This window comes from Abramis brama (assembly GCF_963993115.1).
Source record: "Abramis brama genome assembly, chromosome: 18".
Taxonomy (NCBI): domain Eukaryota; kingdom Metazoa; phylum Chordata; class Actinopteri; order Cypriniformes; family Leuciscidae; genus Abramis; species Abramis brama.
In genome coordinates, this window is record NC_139980.1 from 30,034,794 (window position 1) to 30,062,041 (window position 27,248).

General features: G+C 36.5%; 1 protein-coding gene across 3 annotated transcripts in view; it reads right to left on the reverse strand.

Moving 5' to 3' along the window:
* Positions 1-8: 8 nt before the first annotated feature.
* The window catches only part of runx2b (RUNX family transcription factor 2b), a 51,495-nt gene continuing 24,255 nt past the window's right edge, over positions 9-27,248 (reverse strand). For 2 of the 3 annotated variants that reach the window (XM_084090336.1, XM_084090337.1), the window contains 3 exons: positions 12,190-12,363; positions 10,012-10,173; positions 11-3,303 (listed from right to left, as the gene is read on the reverse strand). In XM_084090336.1, coding sequence (XP_083946462.1) covers positions 2,816-3,303; positions 10,012-10,173; positions 12,190-12,363 — 824 coding nt within the window. In that variant the 3' untranslated portion in view covers positions 11-2,815. Of the gene's footprint in view, positions 3,304-10,011; positions 10,174-12,189; positions 12,364-13,527; positions 13,600-27,248 lie in introns of all 3 variants that reach the window. The other variant, XM_084090335.1, reaches the window with a different exon arrangement.

Here is a 27,248-nt window from a genome sequence, read left to right on the forward strand (position 1 = left end):
GTCCGACAAAATCATTGCAAAATCTCTTTTTATTTCTCTTACAAAGAAAACTATTATAATCAACATACAACAATAAAAAAAAAAGCCAATTTCTTTCACTGTTGTCATGATAATTTCCCCCTTAAACCCCTTTTCTATCCGTGGATAAAAGAGAACAGGCTTCACAGGGAAGAAAACACAGATGTGCAAAGGAAACAAAGCATGCAAGAACCAGAGACAAATTTGCTACAAATTGCCCTCAGTTAACCTGTCAGATAAATACTAATTTACAAAAGAAGGAATGAGATAATAATTCAACAAAACTCGGGTGGTGTATTTACCTCCTGTAATATACAACATGGTCTCTGAACGATGTAAACATTTCGTACACACTCACAGCTATTTAAATTTATAGGCAGACGCCCTGATTTGAAGCAGTGTCTCCGTCAGGATGACGGAGGGACCAGAAATGCTGAACCGGGCCTTTAAAATAAACCATGACCAGTCCTTCCAGAGATGCAACACTGGACCAATGTTCAGGTAAATAAGGACAGAAACACATCCTGCCCAAGCTAAGAGCTTTTGGTTTTTTAATTGCTTAAATATAGGCTTTACAAGCCATATTTTATTTAAATCACTGCTTTGAGGAAAGCTTTCAGTTGTGTGTTGAGGTCTGTATAGTTCCAACTGTAAGGCACTAGATAAATATAACTCTGGTACACTATCGCAGTTGGGTAAGTCAATCCGTCGATGATGGATGAACTAAGGGAATACTATGACATTATAAAGTTAATTTGCACACGTATAACCTGATAATGAATATTTTCATTAGCTAAATTGACAATGTACCGTCCATGGAATAAAATTTAGCTACATTACCATTCAAAAGATTGGGGTCGGTAAGAAAATCAGAAAAAGTTCTAATCAAAGTCACTTTCAGGCAAGTCATTTCACTCGGCGGCCATCTTTGAAACGCCTCTCATGCAGCGATATCAGTCATGCAAGTGCAGCTCCTATCTCTTTGAATGGGGAAACATCAAATTCTCCAGCTTACGATTAAATTTCATATTTGAAATCACCAATGAAATCTGACAACAACTGTCTCAACAACTGTTTTCAGGCTGGACCAGTCAATGCGCATTTGCAGTCCTAAGCGTGAGCAAGCGGAGCTTCTAACGGCCGCTGCAGTGACGCAATGACTTTAGCAATTGCCGATTGGCTGTTTTATTCAGAAGGCAGGACTTATTCCACCATATTGTGCTTTGCACTTTCTCCCATTCATAGTAATATGAGTGCACCTTCTTTTTATTTTGTTTCACAGACAAGGCTTAAGTCTAGTCTCGGACTAAAATGCATATTTGAGGTGTTTTAACTGAAAGCAACTTGCACTGACATATCTTAAAATATGTTAGTACCATTGTTTTGTCTTAAGATGCACACCAATAATGTTTTTTTTCTAAGGTACGTTCATAAAAATTGAACATAATTGAACTAAGACCTAATCCTGGTTTAATCTAAACCCTGTCTGTGAAACCAGGCCCTAATGTCTTTGTTCTAATGTCTGATTTGTTACTCAAGAATTCTTATTAATATCAATGTTGAAAACAGTTGAAAGTGCTGCTTAATATTTTTGTGGAAACCATGATACATTTCTTTTATAATTTTCTTTTTTTTAAAGAATAGAAAGTTTAAAAGAACAGCATTTATTTGAAATCGAAATCTTTTGTAGCATTATTAAAGTCTTTACTGTCACTTTTGATCAATTTAATGCCTCCTTGCTGAATAAAAGTATTAATATCTTTTGTATTAGTATTAAAAACTCTTACTGAACCCAAGCTTTGAATGGTAGTGTCAATTTAGCCTGTATTAAAATTCATAGCAAATAATAATAATAATACAAAATACTGGGATTTACTCCAGCTGCATTTTCTGCAATGGGTAATATAGTGCCATAAGTGTACTACCCCTCTTTTTTGGGCATATGAACCACTCCAGTTATTGAGAAAAGAATATAACCTTAAATATCCCCCTCACTAGAAACCTTTCCCAGACTTTTGACGAAGCAACATAAAAGCTAAATAAATTATCCCAGCACATGCACGTTACTGAAAGAAAGCTTGATCTAGCGCATTGGCAAACACTTTTGAGCATCCATGGCTGTTTCTTTGGTTTATAGCTTTCAAACAGCGAAAGATCATTTGGTACCAAGCAATATTAACTGCATACAAATGTAGTGTACTTAGACACAGAGACCCTATTTCGTTTTGAACGCATTAGACTTAAACATACAACTCTGTGTGATCGATTAAGGCACATGAATTTAAATTACCCTAAATTAGTTGCATTAATTAAACATAGATGCTTTACAAAAATATTCCCCCTATGTTCCAAATACATTAATTAATCTATGGCTTCATAAGTTACTTTAAATCCTTTTATCAAATACGTATAACTTACAAGCTTAAGTTAAAAAAGCACAACAAAGAGATTTTGATCACAAACTGTCATACAGATGTTGTTCAGTGCTTTAAAATGATATATTAAAAACAAGCCAAGACACGTAAATAATAACATGATGCTAATGAAATACTCGACCCATCTCTGTTCCTTCAATTCGAAATTCTCCTGCCTATGACAATGATTCCCAGAGGTCAAAAAGTCCAGAACAATGTATTACAACAACAAAGTTCAATGTAGTGTAAAAAATACTTCCCTTTCAACAGGCTCATAAATACTCGTGTCAGCCAGGAAAAGTTTCTCAGCGAGATCCTAGTAAGGTTTGTGCTTTAAAACCATGCCGTTCGTTTGGAGGTTCAACGCTCACGTCATTGTCCGGTCAATATGGCCGCCACACGCCTTCGTCCATTCTACCAGCAGGATTAAGCAGAGTGGGGGAGTTGCTATGACTACCGTCTCCCTCCACCCCCCCGCCTCCATCAGCCTGGACCGGGAGGTTGGGATTGACCAGGCTGGTTCCCGTGGAGGCGCTAGTACAAGGCGGCATCATCCGGGTGGGCGATCGGTCCCCTCCTGGAACCATGGAGAACTGGTAGGAGCCAGAGGAGGCCCCGTAGTAGAGATAAGGAGTGCTGCTGCTCTGGAAGGGTCCGCTTTGGGTCTGTGTGGAGCCGGGGTACGGTGGCGGAAGGTAAGTGTGGTAATGAGCGCTGCCGAGAGACATTCCCGTGGTGACCGGGGTGGGCGTGTACGTGAAGGTCGTCGGGTAGTGCATTCTGGGACTGGAGAATCGGCTCTCGGTGAGCGAGGAGAAACCGGGAAACTGCCGTTCAAACTGGCCAGGAAAAGGACTCAAATCTGTCGAACCTGTAGAAACAAATGTTGAGGTTACTTTCAAAGCAGGATGAAATACTATTGAAGACAGAAGTGACAGCGTTAAATAACATGACAACACAATCATTTTCTTCATTGAACTACAATCCAGTTTAAGCAAGTGCTGAAGGAGTTCATTGTGAATTAAGCTGTATGTATACAAATTTACACACACAAACTGTGTATATATATGTAAATGTTTTTGAAAAGAAGTATCTTTTGCTCACCAAGGCTCCATTTATTTGAAAAATACAGTAAGTAATAATGAAATTTATTATAATGAAATAAACAGCCATTACTCTAGTGTTAAGTATCACATCATCCTTCAGAAATAATTTTTATATGCCGATTTGGTGCTTAAGAAACAATTTGTATTATTAATAGTGAAAATACTTTTTTAATACTTTTATTCAGCAAGGATTCAATTAATCAAAAGTTACAGTAAAGACATTTATAATGTTACCAAAGGTTTAAATAAATAAATAAAATGCTGTTCTTTCCTTCAAATCAAATAATCCCGAAAAGATATCAGTGTTTCCACAAAAATATTAAGCAATATTATAATACTAGTAATATCTGTCTATCTATCTACATGCATATACTGTGTGTACATTTATATATACATATATATATATGTGTGTGTGTGTGTGCGCGTGTGTGCATATGCATATATATATATATATATATATATATATATATATATATATATATATATATATATATATATATATATATATATATATATATATATATATATGTATGAAGAGTTCAGATGCAAAAGCCTCTAAGTGCCATCTGACATTTTCTTCTAGAATGATCATTTTTATAAAGCTTGTATATTTAAGTTAAGTAATTTCACTTAAATGACAATTAATAAGTGATTTGCATTGCCATTTTAGTGAAATTATTGAACTTAAATATACGAGCTTGATAAAAATGATCATTCTAGAAGAAAATTTCAGAAATTTCATATATATATAAATTTACTGAAACCGTATAAATGACAGAATGTAGCTATTAAAAACCAACCATTAACTTTAAATTACCACCGCACAGACGAGAACAGTTTATCGATTAGTTGGTCTAACTTCATTGTGGTTTTTCCTCTTTGTCACAGACAAGTTCATGTGTATGTGTATTCATGTGTGCGGTTATATGTCTCAGTTCATTTGTGTCTCCAGGCTATTTATATGCCTCTGTATTCTGTGTGCATGTGTAAATTGTTTCTGTGCATACAAAAGTATGTGTGCGTGTGTGTGTGTGTATCTGCATCAGTTTGCTGCCGCACATAAAACACAACCAGGATGCATAATCGGTCACACATTTGGAAACATTTAGAGGGGCGCGAAGCAGCATCGTAGCGAGAGAGACAGACGTCTGCACTGTTGTGGGCTTCTGGTATCTTCAGCATTATAAACCCAGGCAAAAACTGTCCATCTGCCCTTCTGTCCTTAACATATTCTTTATTTCTCTCCAAAAAATCAGAAACCACTAATGGTCTGTAGCTATAGCAGTAGTGCCAAGGGGTAAAGGAACAAAAAGAAACGGCCTCGCCTCCCTGGCGCGGGGCTGTTTTCATAAATCACACGGCGTCTTTCTTGTCACCATGTCTGTGCCTGTGGGCCGACTGGGTGGCATGGTTAAATGTGGGCGATTTGCGGAGGCACGGCTTGTCGCTAATGCTAGCAGTGTCTCCTTTCCCCTCTACACCCGACCCCTTTTTCTTTTATATTCAAAATCTTTGGTTTGAGCGGCTGACGATTATGGTTCTCTCGCCCCGGGCTGTTCAGACAGCCTGTGCTCTGAATAAAAGGCCATATGATAAAAGCGAAAAAGTTATTTACATACAATCTCTGGTGCTAGTCACCAAAAATCCATAGACGAGATGGCGCTGGTCTTGAAAACAGATGTTATGTCTGTAAAACTAATGATTTATTTGGCAAGAGTGATTAGTTACAGGTGAACCAAACAATTATGGGTTATTAAGTTTAAGTCATGTCTACATGAGGTATGATGTCACCGTACAACACAGTGCAGTAGTTTTTAGCCTTTTATTTGATATAATACAAAATCTAAGCCTCTAACTTTCTAAATTTGACAGGCAAGTATGTGAACACGTATGCTTCAAGATCAATTTCATGTGTTATTTTCATAATGCAATTCATAATGCAACTAGTGTTCTTATCATTAACTAAAACTATTAAAACATTTGGTTAATAATAATAATAAAATAAAATCTAAATATTAGATGAAAAACTTAAACTAAACTGATATTGGAAATACTGAAATAAGTTTAAGTAGTACAATTACTAAAATTAAAACTGTTTTAAAAATATAAAAAAAACTAATAAAAATTGCAAAAGCATATAACAAAATTAAAAATTCCAATCAAATATTAAATATAAACACTGATTTAAAAAAATTAATAAAAACTACAACAACTATAAAGGTATTAGTCCAGTCATTTTATGAAAAAAGGTTGAACAAATTGCAACAGAAGCAAACTCAACTGATTTTGTATCCTCAATATGTCCTGAGTAAGGAAAAAAAAAAGCCCAGAAGAAACCCATTAGGGGAAAGTTTCGAAAAAGACCCAAATATATCCTATTCATACGCCTATTCATTCTTTTTCTTACGTGAATAGGGTAAAAAGTTTAACCTTTAGATATCACCATGAAAATTACTGAGTTGATTACTTATATCAAGACAAACAAAACTTGTATTACAAGTTTTTTGAAATTGTTGGTTAACAAGGACAAACGGTGCATAATCTAATTACGTATGTGCTAATTTGCATAAATACCACAACAGGTCTAAACATTGGGTCTAGCCAGGTGAAAATGTCTTGTTGACACATAACAGTAAAATACTTAATGTTAAGGTCTGAATGGAACCCATTTAGGCTACCCATGAGCATTAATACATAGAGGCAGGAAGAAGTACTTGAAACCACTTAATATTTTTGCAATTCTGCTTGGTGGCACTTGCGACACAAAAAAAAATGAATAATACAAACTTTACCTTTAAAACTGATATGTAGATAGCTAACGATCTGAATAATAACACAATAACCCAAGTTTAAAGGCACAGTATGTAAGTTTCGCCGCTAGGTCACTCATTCAAAACGAATGAGTGTGGAATCCACAGCCGATGGAAAGCAATCCGACGGGACTCAGGCAGAAATCATGTTCATGGATGAGCTAACGTATTTAAGTTTTATTAATATTAGTGTGGTATGAAGCAGGGCAAAGCTGAGAGCCGTGGGATCGGAACAGTCTCGAGTCAAACGAAGAAGCTTTTATTATGCTTACATGCCGCAGTCGGCAGCTGCCGATCCTTTCGTTTAGTTGTTTATGTTTATTTTACGATTAAAGTTACTTTTAACGTTTGCTGGTTCCTGCCTTCTTCTTCTCTGAAATTGAACTCGGTTACAGTTACATTTGATCACTTATAACCACATTATTATATTTCATTCTAATGAAGCAGGGTCAGTTTATTTGACGAATTAACACTGTAGGGCAATGCAGCGCTGTTTTACTTGGTCAAAACCATCATACTAAAATAATTTTTTGAATGTGTTGAAAGTTATGTTATTACTCTACTTGTTGCACATTGCAGTAAGTTAGATCGATATTAGAATATCATATTAATAAAAGCTGGATGACTTGTGTTGCTAAATGGCATGCAATTCATTTTAAAATATATTGTACGTTAGAGAAAATGCTGTATTGCTGATTCTGCTAAAAAGTGTTGTCTCTGATGCATTGTACAGACATTGCGGCGGGTAAATCAAGAAAACAAGAGATTCAAACAATAACAGTGTTGAGCAATATAACAATGATTCGTTTTTTTTTTTTTTTGTCAATAAAGGTATCCAAACAGTTGTTTACCTGTCTAATAAAACACATAATATATTAAAGCGTCTTTGGTGTTTCCATGGTTTCTACGGAGTTTAACGTGGATATGACGTCATTGACAGGCGACGCAATGACACGGGCTGTCACGCTGGTTAAAATAGTGGATTTCTCTGGATTTAAACATTGTTGGAAACATTTGGGGTTATGTAAGTACACATTACAAAATATATAACATTGTTCTAGTGTTTTTTTTGGCATTTAAATCCAAAAATCCTTTAATGGCACATACATGAAGGTAACTCTATCGCCCCCTCGAGTACGGAGGTATATTATCACCAACACAAACACACACTTGCAGTGTTAAAAGACTAATTCTCCTGAAGTGTTTTATATCTCGCAAAAGACTTCAACAACGCATATTTGCACGGTTACTCTTACAGTTAAGAGACCTGCCCTTATCTGACATCAAAGCTTTTATTAACAAAAGTTCACATGCGCCAGCGTCACATGAAAGAATGATACACCTGAATTAATTAAACATGACAGGCGGGTGGCAGGCCTCCAGGACCTGCCAACCAGCGCTCAGGTGAGGGAGATTCTTCTTTAATCACTTTAAGCCTATCCAAGTTTCTCTGGAATGGGTGAGGGTGTAGTATGGAGGTAAATGACAGAGAATGAAAACACACACCTGGCACTGATTCAAACAGGTGTTTGGAAATGGAAACTTGTCTGTCTACATTTATTCTTAAAGGGTATCTGGGTGTGTTGTAGGGCACACAAGGACAAATCATCTTATGGGGTGCAACTCGGGCACCGAGTGGCCTTCCATTCCCCAAAGGTTCTCTGGGAAGCGTAACGCTATAAAGCGGCTTTAATTGCCCGCCACTGGCCTGTTATTATGTCTTGGTCTGTTATTAACGATATACTACGCAGGATCAAAGTCATGGAAAGAGGAGCTAAGGAAACCTTTTTTTTCCCCTTCCCCCCGAGTTTTAAAAATACACTCATGGCGCAGTCCAATTTTAAAAACTGGCTCCGTTTACAAATCTACAGGACCATTATCTAATAAAAATCGAATGAATTTGAGATTGTGTTTCTAACGAATTATGACTTTGAAATTTAAAGCTATAATTTGTTTAATATGATTGACAGACCATTACAGAAAAATGATAATTTCAGAAAATAGCCCTACCAAAACGAAGCCCCAATTGTTTTTTTGTGTTTTTTTTAGGTTCATGTGTGTTTCTCATTAATCTGATTAAACTTTCATCCAACAAATCTAGGAGCGAATTTACAAAACATTTGCAACACTTTTGTGTAAATTTCAGTGCAAATCCAGAATCTTAAAAACCAAGTGCAAAAAAAAAAGACAAAAGCACATAGCAAAATTACATACAATTAAAATTAAAATATAAAATCAAAAGTTAGTTTAAAATATTAAAGGGGTGGTTGATTATGATTTCACTTTTTTAACTTTAGTTAGTGTGTAATGTTGCTGTTTGAGCATAAATAACATCTGCAAAGTTACAATGCTCAAAGTTCAAAGCAAAGGGAGATATTTTCTTTTAAAGAAATTACTTTTTAAGGACTACAACAAACGGCTGGTCGGGACTACACGACATTCCTCCTGGGTTAGTGACATCACCAACCCTATAATTTACATAAACCCCGCCCCCTGAACACGATTTATAGATTATCAAGACAGAATATGCTAATCAATGACTAGAAGATAACTACACATAAGCTACATAAATTCATCAACTAACTATTCAGAAATGTCCTGTTGCTTCTACATGTTGTCACTTCTTCTTGAGTCTCTCCATCATTGTCTGAATCCGGTTTGAACATAAAAGGCTAAAAGTTTTTGAAATTTTCAGTGCATGTCTGAGTGAGGTAAAAGGACACAAGCTCTTGAAACTCCGCCCCCTGTGCTGGGAGCAGCAGCTCATTTGCATTTAAAGGAACAGACACAAAACTGCGTTTTTGCTCACCCTCAAAAAGTGACAATTTTAACATGCTATATAAAAATATCTGTGGGGTATTTTGAGCTAAAACTTCACATACACACTCTGGGGACATCAAAGACTTATTTTACATCTTGTGAAAAGGGCATTATACCACCTCTTTAATAAAAACTATAATAGCATATATAAATTATATTAAAATAACACTGAATACAAGGGGTTTTTTTTGCGTTATAATTTACAAATAGTTTTCTATTTCAGAGCAGCAGTAAAAAAACTAAAAACAAGTTAAAGGTAAAGTGTGTATTTTTTTAATGCTAAAATACTTAAATCTCATGTGGAGACAATAAGTAAGACATTGGTAGACTGATTTCCCTCAAAATTAATGGCAGTTTTCTGGAAACCTGTTTGAAAACAGTTACTATTTTGGCAGTTCTGCTTGGTGGTGCATACTCATTTCAAAATCCATTGAAATAGTGCTGCGCCATGAGTTACTCTAATTCTTTTCAGCACAAACATGCTTATTTCTTATGCAAATAAGGCTTGAATGTGGCTCATTTACAAAATTCTGAGGCATTTTTCTGATGACAGGGCGGTAAATGCAGTTTTTTTAAGAGTTATTATAAAAGTGACATTTAAGATAAAAAAAAAAAAATGTCATTAATATCTCTTAAAAATTTAAGATTTTTAAGTAAATGCACCCCTTAATTTCCAAATATCTTTCAAAGGTGCTTAATTCAAAAGGTGCTTAATTCACACAATCCCCAAATCTTCTAAATGTGCAAATGACCATAACACACGTGCCCACCCCCCTGCCCACTGCAGTGTTGGACGCGAGGGGTAGGGGGCGCACCTGCTGTAGGTCTGAGGCTGGAGGTTACCTGGAAGGCGTCTGGGCACATCGCTGATGGAGGGCAGTCCTGTGGCCCGGCTGGACGACAGCGGAGTGGTGGAGTGCACAGACGGGGAGGCCATGGGACTCAGGTACGACGGGTACGTCTGGTCGTATGACCAAGGTGGGGAAGATTGAGCCTGGCGTGGATCTAAAGGTACAAACAGGTCAAAGACAAGACCACAGTTAAAAGGACAGTTCACCCAAAAATGAAAATTCTGTCGTCATTTACTCCTCATGTCATTCCAAACCTGTATGACTTCTGTGGAACACAAAATAAGATATTTTAAAGAAAGCTGGTAACTTAAAAGTTTCGGTTCCATATTGACTTCCATTGTGAGGACAAAAATTCTTTTGACAGGCTTATGTTCAGTGAAATGGAAATAAACAATATGTTGACTTCTAAAGCTAATTTTGTAATGTCTATTCAATGATTTATTCATCTACCATTCTAATATATTTGAATTATCTTCATCTGGGGAGGGTTCTCACCAAACACTGATATAATGCAATTAAAGGGATAGTTCATACAAAAATGAAAAATCTGTCATTATTTACTCACCCTCATGTCGTTTTAAACCCATAAGACTTTTGTCCAATTTTAAAACACAAATGGAGATATTTTAAATTAAATCTGAGAGTTTTCTGTCCCTCCATAGACAGCTACGCAACTGAAAATTTGTCACTGCAAAAAGTTCATAAAGAAATCATAAAACTAATCCATATGAGTTGAGTGGTATAGCTTGAGCTCTGAAGAGACTCAATCACCTTATATGATGAACAGATTTAATTTAAGCTTTTATTCAGAAATAGCGACATGAGGGTGAGTAAATAATGACATAATTTTAATTTTTAGTGAACTAACCCTTTAATTAATCAGTACATCTTGTCATTAATTTAATTAAACTGAAAATTGCAATTCTTGATGTATTTATATTTGTCTGTCTGTCCCATATAGAAGTCTTGTGAATATACACATAATGCAAATACAATATGATCCCTTGGGTAAATTATTTAAATAAATGCATTCACAAATGTTTGTCTGAGCTGACATTTCACGCCTCATAATTCAAGCTCTTTGTCATGCCAAGTATCAGTTTAAAAGCAGGCATATAATTGCTAAAGTCAACAAGGTACAGTGCATTTCTTCTCAGATCCAGTCCCTTGGCTTTGGAGCGGTACAGTAACAGGACCCAGAGTACAGGACATGCGCTCTCCGAGCAGTAATTAAGGACAGGTGATATCCTGTTCTCTCACAGTGACACAACTTCTGCCCTAGGCTGTCCACACTCGGTTTCCACTTGTCCATCATGTGGCAGTGTGCGATTTCATCTTAGATGAATAGACACTAACAGTGACACACACACACTATATATGCTGAAATGCTTGGGTGGATGAGTAAATATAAAGTGATGATTCAAATAAAGCAAACAATAATTGTGACTGACATGTTAGCGGTGACTCAAAGGGTCCTTGACTTCATTCATGTGGTTTTGTGTGCAGATCATACCAATAAAACAGGAGCTTAAGAAATATGTGCACATCTGTAAATTACCATTACTCGGGTATTTGATGAATTACAAGGACATTTAAAATAAAAAAAATCAAACAAAAAACAAATAAAAAACAAACAAACAAACATTTCCTGTATACCTATAGTTCAAACAATAGAGCAATGTAAGTTGACTTGGATAAAAGCATCTGCCAAATGCATAAATGTAAATTATTAAATATTATATCCATTCATCCATTCTCTAAACCGATTGTCCTGTGGCTGTGGGGATGACACACACGCACGCACGCACGCTCGCACGCTCGCACGCACGCACACACACACACACACACACACGTCTGTGTGTGAGTATATATACATATACACACACATATGTTATATAAACACAAACTTTTATGTTACAAGCGATTAATCGTGATTAATCGATTTGGCAGCCCTAATATATATATATATATATATATATATATATATATATATATATATATATATATATATATATATATATATATATATATATATATATTTAACATCTAATAAGAGTGATATACTGTAATTGTTTTTGCTGTCACTTCTTTAAATGTGGAGTCAGCTGCATCTTTCTGAATAGAATAGAATAGATTAGAATAGAATACGCAGTGTGTTTCTATCTCATACCTGTGATCTGCGTCTGGCCCTGAGGTGTGAAGGAGTTGGGGCTGCTAAGCGAGGGCCGTGGTGTTTGCGTTGGCACGGTAACCCTCATGGTGGTCTGCCGGATACGCTCTAGTTCACTGAGACGGTCGGAGAACAGTCCAGCCTTCGGAGAGTCATCCAGCTTCGGCCTGTGCCCTGCAATCAATATACTGCCATCAATAAAACTGACCACCACATAATAACTTGTATTTATATATTTCTGGCAAGATACACCACAAGTGTTTTGCATATTACTGCACAGTTACTCGCACTTCTGCTCCTCAGGGGCTGCATGTAAAAACAAACCTACATCATGTAGTCCGATTTACGAACAAATGATTCTTATGAACTGGTTCTTTTGAATATGACTCAAGACTCACATACTATGGATAAAGATAATGAGAAATTAATTAACCACATTTGCACTAACCCTAAATGTAACAAAAATCTTTAATGTAATTACTTAAGTGTTAAAAGTACAAATTTCAGTTATTAAAAGAGCAATGTAATGATGTTCAATTATCTGGTTTTCATTATTATTATTATCATAACAAGTACAATTTGTTTAATTATGCACCAGGGCCGTAACCACCATAGACACTAAGGGCCCTATTTTAACGATCTAAGCGCATGGTCTAAAGCGCAAGTGCACTTAGGGCGTGTCCGAATCCACTTTTGCTAGTATAACGACGGGAAAAAGGTCGACGCACCCGGCGCATGGTCTAAAAGGGTTGTCTCTATTCTCTTAATGAGTAATGGGTGTGTTTTTGGCGTAACGTCAGAGTGTAATTTCCCATTCCCTTTAAAAGCCAGTTGTGCTCGCGCTATGGCGGATTTGCCATTCGCATGACGGAATTTGCAAGCGGAAAGACTGAACGCGTCTCCAGAGAGGAAACGGAACTACTCGTGCGCGAGGTTAAAGCGCGCAAGCAGACCATCTACGGGACAAGCCGGATTCCACCATATATTTACGCACACAATATTAGTCTTTTACATTGTTATCTTTTTATTTTTAATATTTGGCTAGTTTGTGTGTAATAATCAGAATGTACGCACGTTGTGGACCCGCCTATAGCCTCACATTACTCTTTAAATAACAAAAAATAAATATTGCGCCATTGACCAACTGAAACTGGTCTAAAGTCAATGGCGCAATATTTATTTTTTGTTATTTAAAGAGCGCGTTAGTAATATGAAGCTATAGGCGGGTCCACAACGTGCGTACACTCTGCTTATTAAGTATGGACTTGCTACTGCTAAAAGATACATAGACGTGCTGATGTGAGCATGTAAGATATGCTACTGCATAAATAGACATACATAAATCCATAGCAGATCTAGGCAGGTGGAGCTGGGGGAGGTGGAGGATTTCAGGGGAACTCTGATAGCGCCCTGCAGGAATAGCATACAGAAAACAATGAACCAGACTATTTAAATGTTGAGCAAGCAATCTCATTGGCTGCAGGATCAGCAGAGGCCAATCAGCTTGTTCCTTGCGCTAATGATGTGATTGCTTGCAGATTGCATGTAAAGGACCTATCAGCCTGCACTCAAAAAAGTTATTTAGTGGGTCTTCTTGATTATATCTCCTAGCATGAAAAAGTTAGCCAATCTATGATGTATATGTATGGCATACATTTGACTATGAGACAGGTGTTCCATTTCCCCTCTTTATAAGAGCTTTCATTATGCCCCATGGCATTTGAGTCTTTCAAGCCACAATTTACCGTGACTCTGCCATATGGAGTCAAACCGAATCTAATTTCATTTCCATAAAGAAAAAAAATCAAATATATGTTCTTAAAATATCATCTATTAATCTGCCCCATCAGGGCGGGGATTTGGCTTTGACAATGAAGTGCTATGCTTGGCATATAATAACATTCTGTTGGCACACATTAAACACTCAACCTTCCCAGACAAGACGAAACGCTTATAATACAAGACTGCATGTGCTTCCTCTGTATAGGATGCATGATGACACTGGCCAGCACCTTTCTGGAAAGCTATAACAGAAGCGTTTAAGAGTCCATATAGCCTCAAGTCTATTCTCGGCAAATTAGAAGAGGGATAAGACAGCAGCGCGGCCCAATACACAACTAGCCCCTTTTTCCACATTAAAATGGTCCAGTGTCTCCCTCAGACTGCAGCCGTTTTTTTTTTCTGAGAAGGCCGTAAAGTAAATATCAAACAGGAGAAAGAGAAAAACTCCTGCTGGAGTTGGCAGCGCTCCAGTTGGCACCGAAAGAGCGATCTACCTCTATATCTCGACTAACCGACCTGTGCCAGGAGAACAAAGAGAAGCAGCAAACACACTCAGAACAGTTTCATAATCAAATCATTAAAGTGCTTTAGTATTTCTAGAATATAAACTATGAAGTGTGTTCAGTTTAAATCTTAAAATCCTTTCTTCTATCTTAATACGCAAAGACAACTGTAAGTCATACACTGTAAAAATCATATGATCAATAAGTTATGACAACATGTTTTTCCATTGCTTTAACTCATCAAAATAAGTTAAGCAATTTTCAAGTTATACAAGATTTTTTTTTTAAAGTCAGTTTAATGTAATTTAAGTTGAAATTACTTAAACATCCAAGTTGATTGTACTTAAAAATTTAAGGCACTTTTTTTTACAGTGTAAACATTTTTAAATCAAGATACATTTGCTTGAGGAGCAAAATGACTTTAAGTGAGTTCATGCATAAAAACAAGTAAAACCATCTGTCAGTGGGGTAAGAAAAATACAAGATTATTTGTCTTACCCTATTTACAGTTTTCATAAACTCACTAAATTTTTTATACATTTTAAGGAAACTAAGTCATTCATTTTTCTAAGTCTTTCTCAGTTAAATGTATCTTGATGTAAGATTATTTAGATATTTGTAATAGAAAACAAGACACAAATACTGAGGGAGAAAAATCATATTTTTGCAGTGTAGATATTTGTATTATAAAACAACACAAAAATAGAGAACATCCTTTTTTGCAGTGTGTTTTACAGACTAAAGCTGTAAAGTGTTTGAAAAACCAGTTTGAAAACATTCATCCGTTATTTCCATTTGGTTCCCCAAACGGTGCAGAAATTACACACTTCATCTTTAATTTCACGCGTGTCTTCTGTAGAAGCACAAAAAACTATAGAGACACAATAAAAAAGTATTTCACCTCAATGAAAACATTACAGCTAATGGAAAAATCATTAGCTTGACTCTGAGTGTAACTTCAGGACATTGTTGCATCGCACTCCGCCTTTGAACTCGCAAGCAATGTGACACATGTAAAAGCTAAAAGCTAGCATAACTCAACCTCCCAGGAAGTGCAGCATTTGAGCAAACCATACCTTTTCACACAAAGCCAATTTGTCAGCTATAATTTTTTGTGACAAGCTGAATCCAGACAGTGGACCTGACATAAATCCTGCTGGGGAAATAAAATGGACAAAGATGTGCTTTGTGCGGCTGTATTTCACAGAGATTGATATAAAACACAATGTTCTGTGCTCGGAGAGAAGGCGGACTCTGATCACCAGTAAATTTCGAGTGTTCAATGTGCATCCGTACTGCTAAAGCCTCCCCGAAGACAGATTTGCAAGGGGTGATATTTAGATTTTTGAGAATCACCAGAGCAGAAGTTACAATAAGACCACATACAGGTAATGGGTACACCAGAGATGGATTTGGATTTGCAAACAATGGGAATTTTCAGCAAGAGTTCTGGAATGTTAAGTGGCTTGTTTTTGATTCTGTCCGTGGAGAATATGTAGCCACCTTAGTTTGGATAATGTATCTGGTTACATTTGCTCGCCCAAGAAGTATCTCATGGGGGTGGGGGGCAGCCAAGTGGTTAACAATCTGGGCTGCTAACACAAAGGTTTTAGGTTCAATCCCAATGGTGTGGTTTAAAATACAAAACCAGGAACGAGTGTTAGAGAGATCACAAGCACCTTTGTACTGTTGAGCTCAACAGGTAGCCTCAGGGTAGCTGACACTGGAAGTCCGCTTTGAATGAAGAACATCTGATAAAATATAGTTCATAACTAAATAATGGTCTCTCCCTCACAATTATGCGAAAAGCTATAACAATATATCATTAAAAAAGAAAATTCAGAAAAATTGTTGGCTGGAGCTTGTTTGTTTGGCCGTGTTTGGAACATTTCCTGCTTTTGTTTCTTCCTCTTCTTCCCATCAATTCCTGTCCTCTTTCTATTTCTAAATCAATAAAAATGTGAATGATAATGGTTAGGCTTAAAAAATGACAAAAATCAAGCACTAAAACATGATTTTGAGACATTAATAGTTACGCATGATGGAAGACAATTTGCTTCTACCGCTACTGCCTGCGGTAGTCTCGACATTACAAATTACTTGTGAGGAGGGTTGTCAGACGTTCCGGTATTTAAAAAAAAGGATCAGCATTTTTGCAGTACGAGCAGTACCGGTTATATTCAGTACCTGCTGATAGACGCTGTTTTCAAACGCTCCCGTTCGTTTGTTTGAGCGCTCTCTGAGCGTCAATGGTTTCTATTTACGGCATGTTTTTACAAGCGTTGAGCATTGTAGCCAATCACAGTCATATCTGTTGAGTGCATGAACGAAATGGCCAATCAGAGAGGCTAGTCAGTAGTGATCCACTTAAAAACGCACAAGGTTTTGTTTTGTTTAACGTGAGCAGTGTAAATAATGTAAATAAGAGATTCATTGTACAATTAAAACAGCTTTTTTTTATAACAGGAGTTTTCACAAGATAGCAGAATTCAGTGAGGTTGTGTTTTAGAGATTGACAGCCTTAGTGATGATAAAGGGAGGCTCTTCTCTTGCAGTCTGAAAACAAGTTTAGTTATTCATGCTGCTAAGTATAGCACTGCAAAGTGACAGCCGTATTTAAATGCGCAACTGAATCGGAAACTGAGATGATTGACAGTAGGCGCGTTTCCATTCCAGATTTGCGCCAAACTTTTGCGACTTTTTTTAAATGTCGACAAAAAACTATTGCGAAATGACAGCGTTTCCATTAACCGATCTTATGCGACTAAAACTTCATTTTTTCCTCTCGCGATAAGTAAAATCATTCCAAAAACCATGGCAACGGATGTTAGTAGGTTTATGTACTATATCTCAGCCACAGCACTAGCCATTATTATTAATAGAAGGAGATGTATGTGTGTTTTCCAAGCATTAACGGTAAGGAACGACCCTTATATACTTGTGAGCGGCACATATGAGGTGTTTCTGGGTGTTTCTCCCTCATTTCTGCTTCGAGGTCTTGATTGTGGCATTTCTTTGACGTTTAGAATCCATTATTCCTGTAATTCTTTTGTCTTATATGAATTCAATAAAGAACTCTGTCCCGTATTCTGCCCAAACACACCGCGTCATCTACGTCATGTGACCTGTAAATGCGCAAAAACTGTTTCCATTGCAGTTTTGCGAAATATTTCTTTTTCGAATTGCCTGAAAAACCACCTCATGCGAGCGTAAAAACTTTTTTGCGATAAATGGGAGTTTTTGCGAAATTGACGTGTTTCCATTGGGCGTATTTTCAATTCGCAATTTCAATTTGCGCAATTTGAAGGGTAATGGAAACGCGGCTAGTGATAACAAAGGGACGAGACAAAATGGGACAAAAATAATTTCTTAATTCAACAGTTTTTGCTCTGGTACCGAAATTGGTACAGAGAACCGCAAAAAAATTACTTGTATTGGTACCGACTACTGAAATGTTGGTACCTTGACAACACTACTTGTGAGTGTAAATTAAATCAATGGTATAATAATGTCAAAATTATCCAGAAAAGCAACAAAGAATACAGATATTAATTGATATGCATGTATTCTTGTGGATTTGTTGCTGTTTTAATTTGATAATTAGTCTCTGGAACACAGATTTCCATGCCTACTTTTTGGGAGCATTTTTCAAAATTGTATTGAGAACGTACCCCTGCTTAAATTGGGGCTTCATGACACTTTCAGGATCCAGAAAATAACTTAGTGACATAGAGTAAAGGAATGAGCACAAGGACATCATCTGTATGAGGAGATGTATTTAAGAGAGCCAGGAAACCAGATGAAATCACTGCTGGAGGGAAAGTCCCAAAAATTCCTGTCATCCCCCAGCCAGAGGAGTGAGATTTTCGATAGCTAGCACTTCCCTGTCCAATCACAGAGCGGAAGCGCTAACACATTCATTCCAGATGTTTAAATGGCCCTGTGGGATGTGGCCCAGTCTCCAGCTGACACAGATCTTATCTCAGGTTGAGAATCACAGAGCAAAGAGAATTATAATGGAGTAATTCCTGTTTTCAGGCTTCCTTTGATGACAGGGGAGTCTGTATGGCCACATCAACTGATCCAAGAACAATTGATGAAAAAAATGAAACGAGTGTGAAATATATGATCCAAGGGTTTTTGGACTACTCGAAGAACAGCATGAAAGGCTTTTTGGACAAGGAAATCTAAACAAACACTGATGATCCGATAGCGTATTCCGATGGTAATGAGCAATGGACACAGGAACTGATGAATTTAGGACACAGTCAGTGTCAATTAAACTGTGATTGCAGGGAGATGCAATCAAAATGCCAAATGTCTACTAAATAAATAAAATGTAAAAGTATTTTTTTTTATAATAAATTAAATATATATAGCATTATTTATTTTAATTTATTAAAATTAAATAAAATATAAATTATATATATGCTTTTTTATTGGAAACTGTGATACACTACCATTCAAAAGTCTGAGGTAAATAAGACTTTATAATTTTAAAATTAACAAGATTTCTAAATGCTGTTCATTGAACTTTCTAATCATCAAAGAATCCTGAAAAAAATGTATCAGTTCCCACAAAAATATTAAGCAGCAAAAACTGTTTTCCACATTGATAATAATAAGAAGCATTATTAATAATTGAGCATCAATAATAACTGATAATAATTGAGCAGTACCACAAACCACACCCCCACAACGAAACCTTCAATGTCCGAATATCCGAGCACTTCCCTCTTGAATCGCCGATGTCGGCTGCATCCGAAATCCCATACTTCCCTACTATACAGTAGGTGAAAAACAGTATGTGACAAAAGAGGTATGTCTGAATTCACATTACTAAAAGAGTATAGGCAAAAAGTACCCGGTCTACCTACTTTCGGTGAGATTCTGAAGTGTGCATACGATGGACACTTTACTATCCCATTCATAGAAAATACTTTTTTTTAGCGGTCGTTAAGTAATTACTTATTCAAAATAAGTACCTAAGATAGTATGCAATTTCGGACGCAACCATAGATATCATATAATAAAGGCTAGATGTCTTACGGCGGAGTCACTTCCGGCATCACCGGCGGCCATCTTACCACAGGGAAGCTGTGAATTAAGGTGAGTGATCAGCACGCACACAAATCCTCTTATCTCGCTGAAATCTTGACGGATTTACAAACAGTTTGGTTACTTACAACATATTATTCATATGTATGCAGTGTCATAACTACATCTCTGACGTTTATAACAAACCAAACCGTTTGAAAATCGGTTGAAAATTGAGCAAGTTATGGTTATTTAAAAGTACATGCACCATGTTACGAGTGAGCGAGCACCCTGTGGTAAGATGGCCGCCGTGTGCGGACGTCGACCTCCATTGGCCAGCAGCGCGCACGAGACATCTAGCCTTTATTATATGATATCTATGGACGCAACTATCATTACTAGTACCGCTTTTCTTCTACTACACTTTCCTCACTTTTTAGGCTTCACTATCGCCACCTAGTGATAAGGCAATGAGATCGTATTATATAGATCACCAGATGCTGTAATAGTAGTGGGTAGGTTTTTAGCTATAATTACCATGAGTCTGTATTAATTTGATTGTGTAATTGATTTTGTTTTACTCATAGCTATAACTTCATACTTCATTAGATTCCGAAGCAATATAACTTAGCCTTACAAACCTTACAGAAAACAAAATAATTTACTTCAAAAATCGTTTTAGTCAATGACATCCATGCTTGTTTCTTCGCATGTGGTGTAGATTGTAGTAGGCATAACTGGCAAGGACATGGTATATATATATGATCATTATCATTATAAATCCTCTGCTGTGGAATCGCTTCTCTCTCGTGTTGTCTGTGTCAAGAGAAATATTTCAGCATGAAAAAAGTCCAAATAAAGAAAATTAGCATTTGAGAGAAGGCTAAAATAACCCAAAACATCTTCTCTGTCAGTGATGCCGCTTCTCCCAAAACAAATATTCGTATATGACATCACTACCTGTGGGCGAGGCCACTGCAAATTTCCCCAAAACATCTGCTGAACGTCATTGAAACGTTTGACAGGGAATGTTTTGGACATCTTACAGATCTCGCATCGAATAGACGTCCGGACGACGCACATACGCTAGTTGGGGCGGCCCGGAAATTATGGAAATTCATCACCGGCCGTCATCAACAGGGTTTTTGAGAAAGTCAGCGGAAGAACGGAATAAACTGGAAAAGAAAATCAGAGAAAAAGAGAGGGGAAGGAGAAAAAGGAAAGTGGGAGGAAAAAGCCAGGCTGTTGTGGAGTGTTGCCAGGTGTCTGTGTGGTCTTTACATTTCAGCATTTAGGAGGAAAGCCAAGCAGGGAAGGGGTACAGACACACACACACACACACACACACACACACACACACAGGGCCCTCAGCCCTTTTCAAACCGCAGGCACACTTCTTCATCACCTCCATGCGGATATGAAAGCAGTGTGACTCGGAACAGGGCGCCATCAGTATTTCTCGATTTCTAATGATGCAGCACTGATATACGCAGCAACTATCCAAACCAGACGCAAACACACACAACCTCGGTGGTTGGCACCTTCACACACAGTCTGAACGGATCGAGCCTGCGGTTCTGGTTTTCTCTTCTTCTCCTCTCTTGTTTTGGTTGGGTTTATGTGAGCAGTTCCCATTGTAAACTTAACTCGCCCCTAAGTGACGCCTCTGCTAAGTGAAACCGACTTCTTTTTACATTCATTGTAAGCTTAAATAATGTCTATCAGTCTTGTGTGGTCTGTTTTGAAAGGAGTGCCGCGTGACGCGCCAAATCTGGCTCTTTTTTTACTGTAATATCAGCTGCTGTTATTGCTAAGGATAAATTATTATCCCCTTTCAACTTGCTGATGTGTGAGATTGTCAAAACAATGAGACTCGTGTCAGATTTGGGATTTTAGCTTCAAGCAAATTCGCTTGAAAGGAGATTTTGAGCAGATTTACTTGCGGTCTCTGTGACTTCTAACAGTTTGACTGCTGTGATTGAGCTGTGGAAAGACAAAGATGCATAGAGCACTTCCTATAGGTGTTACACAGAGTGACAGTCTAACACTGAATCCATAATTACACTGGGCCCCCAGCGCAGGTATGTTAGTTTAACCAACTCCACCCCGACTATTAGATCAAATGACGCTTAATGAGTGCTATTAGACACACAACCCCCCCAAACACACACAGAAGTTGGGTTTCCATGTTGTATGGGGACTTTCCATAGACATAATTATATTTATACTGTACAAACTGTGTATTCTATCATCTACCCCACCCCTAAACACAACCCTCACAGAAAACCTTCTGCATTTTTACATTTAAAATGTCTTTTTTTCTTTTTTTATGGGACTTTCCATAGACATAATGATTTGTATACTGTACAAACTGTATATTCTATCCCCTTACACTAACCCTACCCATCACAAAAAACTTTCTGCATTTTTACATTTAAAAAAAACATCACTTAGTATGATTTATAAGCCGTTTTCCTCATGTGGACCAAAAAATGTCCCCGCAGGGACAAGGATTTCGGATATTGTCGACATTTTGTCCCCATAATGTAGGGTTTACCAGGAAAAACACACACACATTTTGGGTGTCCATGTTTAACGGGGACTTTCCATAGACATAATGATTTTTATACTGTACAAACTATATACACTCTCCTTACTCTAAAAAAGGGGTGGGGACCAAATAACCAAAAAAAAAAAAAACATGGACAAGGAATTTTCTTCTAAAGCCTGGAACTCGCAATATCAACATCATGGGTATGATTCCGAAGGAACAGACATTTCATAAAGCGAAAGATAGAAAAGCACAATGTATTGCAAACATACACTGCTGGAATTATTAAGGCATAGTTTGAACTGATAAAATCTGTTTTTAATTTGATCCCTCTTTATCCTGGAGTCAACTGTACGAGGAACACATGCTGAAGTGCTTCTGAAATCACACCATTTCTGTACATTTCTTATTTATTGGGATCGCCTTTTTTATGAAATGTTTTTCAAACATCATATAATATATCATAAAAATATTTTAAAAATCATAGAAATTAATACTTTTATTCTGCAAGGACACATTAAATTGATCAAAAGTGACAGACTTTTAAGAAAATATTTTTCAAATAAATGTTGTTCTTTTGAACTCTCTATTCAAATTCCTGAAAAATTCCTGTTTTCAACTGAAAATAATCAGAAATGTTTCTTGAGCATCAAATCAGCATATTAGAATGATTTCTGAAGGATCATGTGACACTGGAGACTGGAGTAATGATGCTGAAAATTGCATCACAGGAATACATTACATTTTAAAATAGAAAACAGTTATTTAAATTCTAATAATATTTCGCAATATTGCTGCTGTGAAATATTACTGTTTTTACTGTATTTTTGATCCAGCAAATGTAGCCTTGGTGAGCATCAAAAAAATGTTTTTACCAACCCCAAACTTTTGAACAGTAGTGTGTATATATATATATATATATATATATATATATATATATAATTTTTATGAGTTATTTTTATTGGAAGAAATAAAGTGCAAAGGTGTCCAGCAAATTAATACATTAAGAAACATTGACCTTGCAACTTAAAATCGATAGAACTACAGCCATTTAGCAGCTTTGACATATCCATGACTCTCATTCCTTCAATAACCTTTAAAATAACAAAAAACACTCTCTCCATAATTCAATTCAAATGTTAGGACAGCATGCACTGTTATGATACAACTGCAATAAAAAACAGGTGTATGGACTTGAGCTGAGCACTTCTGGCTGAGAGAACAGCCATGTGTGAGCCAATCAAGAAGCAAACTCACTGAGAGACGTCTGTCACAGAGAAATACTCAACGCTCTCGTTGTCTGGCGCTTTCCTGGCCCTATTGATTCACAGTTCATATGGCACCCATCAGGATCTATTAAATACACAAACACATTAATACGCTTCCTGTACTGGATATCAGCCTCAGAATGAGGCCTGTGTGGTGGACGAGGAAAAACACGACCCAAGCGAGCATTACAGCCACCTGTACTGGACATAATGAGGATATTTGGACTGAAATAATAATAATTTGATGTACAAAAACATGTTACAGTTATTTCTATGATTCTCAAAAAATATAAACACATAGAGATGTTCCATCTGACAGCACACTGTAGGCATTGTCTGAACGTTCGAGACGGGCCTCTTCCAAAATTACCTGCTCATTAACGCCAATTTGAGGTTTAATGAGGCAGAATTGTAAATGAGGCGTTCTTCGATAAAATCAGTGCGAAATGTGAAATTATTAAGAGGGCATTTGTGATTAGTCTCATAGCGAACGCATGGACATCTGCACATGCTCAGAGCACAGGTGATGTTTGACCAATACTCTGCGCATTTATTTCTGGGTTCATTTGTTTCCGTGTCTCTGCTTAATTGATGCCGTAGCATATGTGTTGCATGACTGCTCTCTCTTTTAATTGCAGTAAGTGTTTAGAATATTTCCAAACACCAGCAAAGTTCTTGTACAGTAGATGTTTCAAGACTTTGATACTTTGGTATTTAAACTGTATCTATACTGGCTGCGTCTGAAAGCTCATCCGAAAGTGCCTCACTGCCCTATCAGGCAATGACTTGACATGTAGGCTGTGTCCGAAATCACACCCTATACCCCTAAATAGGGCACTATTTGAAGGGACAGCCATTTGTAGGTGTCCGAAACCATAGTGAACTTTACCGAGTGCACTCATTCAATCCCACAATGCACCGCAATAACAAGTGTACAACAAATGTATGCTCAACAGCTAGAGAATACCCATAATGCACTGTGAAGGTCGTGTTGAATGAATTCCCGCGTCTCACCTCATCCATCCATCCATTTTCCGAACCGTTTGTCCAATGTGGCTATAGTGTAATATCATACAGGTATAAATTCCTTTTTACTTGATTATATGATTGTTTAATTAAGGTTTATGCATGCTAGTTTCCATGACAGAGATCAAGATAAATCTTTTCATGGTAATTTGCTAAGTTTCAAAAGATTATTAAACAGTAAGCACAAACTATGCAAAATTGGCAGCCTATACCGGCGCAGTCAGTTTCCGAATTCACTCACTTGTTTTCATTCACTTCTTCAAGTGGACTATATTTGTGGAGTAAAGTAGGGAATAGTGAATGAGGGTATAGGGGGCGATTTCGAACACAGCCGTAGTGTTTGCGCGTGAAGGCACCTTATAAAACTATAGTCTTACAAAACTATAACTGACATTAAAAGTGGGAAAAGTAGGTAAAAAATGTACATTTACACACAAACTGACCACCAACCGCAATTTTCAGACGACCATATTTATTTTTTAGCTCAGCTGTCACGGAATGGGACACACAGGATTGTGGGATATCAAAGGCAGTGAAGGATACACCTATGCTGCCTTCGATTCTCAGTACACAGGATGTGACACGATCATTGGATTCGGACGTGCCTTGTTGCCTTACTACCTGCCACTGTCTTCAGAAAAATACGGCATATTACCCAATTTTTGGGGAAAAAGAAGTGCAAAAGTTACATGTAGCTCTCTGTGTTAGTCACATGACCTCATCACATTGCATGTTCAATTCAGGCAAGTGGTGTCCAGTTACCAGTTGCTGTCAATTACACATTCAATAATAGTTAAAAATGCATAACTATATCAGTTGATAAAATTGACATTTGACATTAAATACTTTTTTAAAAAACCCAACTGACTATTTATTGATATATAGCCCCTAAATATAGAATATAAATAAATATACACACTTCTGTTCAAAAGTTTAGGGCCAGTAAACATTAAACTCATCAAGTACACATTAAATTGATCAAAAGTGACAGTCAAGACTTTATCATTACCAAAAAAATATATATTTCAAATACATTTTCTTTTGAACTTTCTATTTCAAAGAATCCTGACTGGAATGTATGATGGCACAAGCAGCACAACTGTTTTCAACACTGATAATAATAATAAAAAAAAGTTATTTTAACAATTGTGGCTGAAAAGGAAAGGTCAAGTTGGGACACAATATTGCACACAGTATTTGCTGTTCTGGTAAATGTATTTATCAAGGTATTCTATATGCATACAGAAAATCGGCATCTTCTGCACAATATACATACGTAATAGTAAAAGTAATAGTAATAGTATGTTAGTATGCTATTTCATTATACAACAACAACACACTGCATTTATTACTGAATCCCACAATGCATTGCGCTTTAACTTCCATTTCTAGTGTGATGAATGAACTGGTGACATCAAGGTCAATTTTTAAACCACAATTTTTAACATGCCAAGAAAAAAAATACTATGGAAGTCAATGGCTACTGTCAACTCTCTGGTTACCAACATTCTTCTAAACATATTTTGTGTTCAACAGAAGAAAGAAACTCATACAGGTTTGACAACATGAGGGCAGAATTTTCATTTTTGGGTGAACTATCCCTTTAACACTGCATACTGTTTCACATACTTCTTTAAAAAAAGAATAAGCAGTATACAGACAATACTGTGCAACATATGCACTAAACTTTAAAACTGTGAAATGTGAAATCTTTCGGTCTATCAGAGACGTGGTATTCTTAATTGCAATCTGACAGCATTGTAAGCCGAGACAGGAGCTTTCCAATATCAGATCAGCGCTACACAAAAAGCCACCCGTAAAAGAGCCTTTCATCTGTTCCTACGCACAATAACACGGCCTGCAAGCCTTTCAAAAACTTCACTTATAGATAAGGCAGAAATAGAGGAAGTCTTCAACATCAAAGACGAGGCCTGTAGTTGCTAGAGGCCATTGTAATACAATGAAGAATCAAGACCATATACAGCCTCTAAATACTAGTACCATATGTGTTCATTGAGAATAGTCTGAAAGTCAGAGAGAAAAAGAGAGGCAGAAATGTTGTTAGGGATGTGATAGGCTTGATTTCTAAGCCAAGAGAAAGTATATATTTTTCATAATAAAGTAAAACAGCTGCTTGCCAGACCAGTTGGCACTGACAGATGTAGTAGATTTTTTTTCTCGCAGTTTTATAAGTGCCATTAAAACAAGCTGATGCAAGCACAATGTTACCGCGGTAGAACCTCTGTGCAGACACTAACCTAAAGCTCAGACAGACAGCTGATTAAGATAACACTGACAGACCAGCCGGCTACCAGAAACAACTTGCAAAAGTGTGAACTGTTTATTTTGTTGGTGCACAATTCGTTTTCCCACAGGAGTTTATGTTGGAGAGAGAAAAAAGAATTATACAATAAAAATAAAACATCCAAAAAAATACTTAATAAAATATGTATTATTCATAGCAAATATTTATTAATCATTCATCATAATAAATATTATTTTATAATATACATATTATTAAAATAATATTTAAAGGTAATTTAAACACTCACAACTAAATAAAATGTTTCCATATATATATATATATATATATATATATATATATATATATACACTGTATATATATTTTTATTTTATTTAATATTTGAAGATTACACAGACCAAAAAATAATAATAATTGGAAAAACATGCACTGATGAATTGTTCACAATAAGAATATTAATATCTGTCTTATAATAAATGTAATTTTTTTTTTCTTTTTTTTGCATAAAAAAAAAAAATGTAATTTTAATATATAAATATATATCAAATATACCAATTTTGATTCATGTTGACTTTAAAACGATCACAACAAAACTCTAAATATATCTTTATCTATATGTAACATGTCAT